The sequence below is a fragment of the Triticum aestivum genome, chromosome 6B, assembly GCF_018294505.1.
Source record: "Triticum aestivum cultivar Chinese Spring chromosome 6B, IWGSC CS RefSeq v2.1, whole genome shotgun sequence".
NCBI classification, from domain to species: domain Eukaryota; kingdom Viridiplantae; phylum Streptophyta; class Magnoliopsida; order Poales; family Poaceae; genus Triticum; species Triticum aestivum.
Window position 1 is genome coordinate 240607745 of NC_057810.1, and position 3209 is coordinate 240610953.

The window sequence follows — 3209 nt, forward strand, 5'->3', positions numbered from 1 at the left end:
TAATTTCCAAAAACTGAAGAACGTTAAATTGGCCAGTAGCTAATTGCAAATCGCATAATTAGCGTTAACCATTTTCAGTTTTTGAAAACTGCCCACTAGAGACGCGCACGGGCCACCATGCTCGTCCAACGACCGCCACGCGTCTTGAGACCGGATAGGTGGGCACGAGTCGCTGTCGTCGGGTCTTCCACCACCACCATCCGATGCCATCCAACGGCCCATGCCCGCCCCACTCCCCCGACTTCTATATAACCAGAACCCACGATCCGGGTCCGACCCCCCCTACGCCGTGCTGTGCTCGAGTGTCAACGTCATCCCCTAGCCTCCCGCCGCCGTCGCCGCCCCCGCCGCCACAAGCGAACAAGGTGAGGCGCCCTCCCCTGCCGCCCTTCTTCTTCTTCTTCTTCTTCTTCATTTTGCTTAAGCTCGTTCCGATCTAGTAGGCTGCTTCATTTTGCTTCCGTTGCTATCTATCTTCGCTCCGATCTGGTACGCGTTTGTCGCTTAGGGCTTTAGAAACGGCCGCCTCTTGATCCGTCGCCCCGGTACTTCGCGGTGAAATTTGCGCTTATTTTCTTGACAACTTGTTGTCTAGAGGAAGTATCGCCCAGGTTCGCAGTGACGAGCTAGATCCTCTTGATTGGGGATTTCGCCACCCTTTTATCTCTCTAAAATCCTTGGGAGATTGGGTGTACTGCGACCATTATTCGTCCTGTGAACCAGTCGAGGGATTAGCGTTAGTAGTGATGAGCAGGGCTTGTTCTGTACGCAGAGATTTATAGTGCCCTGTCCTTTTATCTGGGATTTAGTGCTGAACAATGGATTGCGAGCAGTAGTTTGGTCACAGTACATTTTTTTTATAGTAGTTCACAGTGCAATTGGATAGGTACCTTTATGCTGCGAAATAGTGGCTGGGATTTAGTGCTGGACAGTGGATAAATTGTTTGGTCACAGTGCAATTGGATAGGTACCTTGTGCTGCGAATAATACTGGATTATGTTGTTCTTAGAACCTTGTCCTGGGAAGAATAGAATTTATACTGCTGTGTCCCGAGATGCTGATTCGCAGGTTACAGCCCTGCGGAGTTGAGTGCAACGGGTTATTCTTTTATTCGTTGAATCTTGTCCTGTTTGTGCAACTTGATTATTTTAGGATGCTTTGATTAGGATCTTGTATGTGTATTTCTTGTCCCTACTGCTGCCAACTTTTTACAATAGGGAGCAGAACGACTTGTGCACATTCACACAACTGCTAACACTCATGAGCAGTTCACTAGATGACGATCATGATTGTAATGAGTTTAATAAAGTAAAATTGTTTGGATGTATGTCAGATCTGGTAATTTAAATCTAAGTTTCTAACCTCTAGAATGTTCGATGACACCTTTTTGTTCTTATGACACAATTTATGTTCTGAGACACTGATCACCTTTTGTTTAGGCCAAAGAAGATGGCTGAAGTTGAAACCTTCCTCTTCACGTCTGAGTCTGTCAATGAGGGGCACCCTGACAAGCTCTGCGACCAGATATCTGATGCTGTGCTAGATGCATGCCTGGCTGAAGACCCTGACAGCAAGGTTGCTTGTGAGACATGCACCAAGACCAACATGGTCATGGTTTTCGGTGAGATCACTACCAAGGCCAATGTTGACTATGAGAAGATTGTCAGGGATACTTGCCGTGGCATCGGTTTTGTGTCCAATGATGTAGGGCTTGATGCTGACCACTGCAAGGTACTTGTCAACATTGAGCAGCAGTCCCCTGACATCGCGCAGGGTGTCCATGGCCACTTTACCAAGCGGCCTGAGGAGATTGGCGCTGGTGACCAGGGCCATATGTTTGGATATGCAACTGATGAGACTCCGGAGTTCATGCCCCTCAGCCATGTTCTTGCTACCAAGCTTGGTGCTCGTCTCACCGAGGTCCGCAAGAACGCCACCTGCCCGTGGTTGAGGCCTGATGGCAAGACCCAGGTGACTGTGGAGTATCACAATGACAATGGTGCTATGGTCCCTATACGTGTCCACACTGTGCTCATTTCCACCCAGCACGATGAGACAGTGACCAATGATGAGATTGCTGCTGATCTGAAGGAGCATGTGATTAAGCCTGTCATCCCAGAGCAGTACCTTGATGAGAATACCATCTTCCATCTCAACCCATCTGGCCGCTTTGTCATTGGTGGACCTCACGGTGATGCTGGTCTCACTGGCAGGAAGATCATCATTGACACCTATGGTGGCTGGGGAGCTCATGGTGGAGGCGCTTTCTCTGGCAAGGACCCGACCAAGGTTGACCGCAGTGGTGCATATGTTGCCAGGCAGGCGGCGAAGAGCATTGTTGCAAGCGGCATTGCCCGCCGCTGCATCGTCCAGGTGTCTTATGCTATTGGCGTGCCTGAACCACTCTCGGTGTTTGTCGACACATACGGCACGGGCAAGATCCCTGACAAGGAGATCCTCGAGATTGTCAAGGAGAACTTTGACTTCAGGCCAGGCATGATCATCATCAACCTCGACCTCAAGAGGGGTGGGAAGGGGCGCTACCTCAAGACGGCGGCATACGGTCACTTCGGCAGGGAGGGCGCAGACTTCACCTGGGAGGTGGTGAAGCCCCTCAAGTGGGAGAAGCCTTCTGCGTGAGCAAACACTTAGCGAACTCTCTGAATAAATTTAGTTTTACCTATCACAGCAAGTAATATCTCTATTCACTGCTCCAGTGCTTGCTGCAATGGTGCAAGTTTTTTTTTTTTGAGTGTCTGTGTTTAGAGGTGCTTGTATTGTGGGTGTGTTACTTGTGTTCTTATCTGCTCATGTCATGGTAATGGTGGCGACAAGATTGAAACTGTTAAAGAAATATGACTTTCCTCTCTTTGCTAGCCATCTTGTGTTGGAACAACTCTATTCAGCATGATTGCGATTTCTTTTCCTTCCGCAGTAGAGAGCATCCACATAAAAAATGCTTCTTATAAATGCTCTTATATTATGAGACAGAGGGAGTAACATTTAGGTATGTTTTTCTTACCTAAATGTTACTCCCTCCGTCTTATGATATAAGAGTATAATATAAGAGCGTACTAGTAGGTTTTTAAGCCTCTATGAGTGAATACCCTCATGCACATTGAAATGATTGAATCCTAGAGCGTTCACTCTCACGTACCGAACTCTCACGTACTCTGAGAGCGAAGTATGAGCTGGCTGCGTTAAAGGTT

The 3209-nt window shown here is 48.1% G+C and overlaps 1 protein-coding gene across 1 annotated transcript; it reads left to right on the forward strand.

Moving 5' to 3' along the window:
• Window positions 1-235: 235 nt before the first annotated feature.
• On the forward strand, window positions 236-2880 carry LOC123136783 (S-adenosylmethionine synthase). The gene is made up of 2 exons (XM_044556284.1): window positions 236-365; window positions 1440-2880. The coding sequence occupies exon 2, from the start codon at window positions 1450-1452 to the stop codon at window positions 2638-2640; it is 1191 nt and encodes a 396-aa protein (XP_044412219.1). The 5' UTR covers window positions 236-365; window positions 1440-1449; the 3' UTR covers window positions 2641-2880.
• The last annotated feature ends 329 nt before the right edge of the window (window positions 2881-3209 follow it).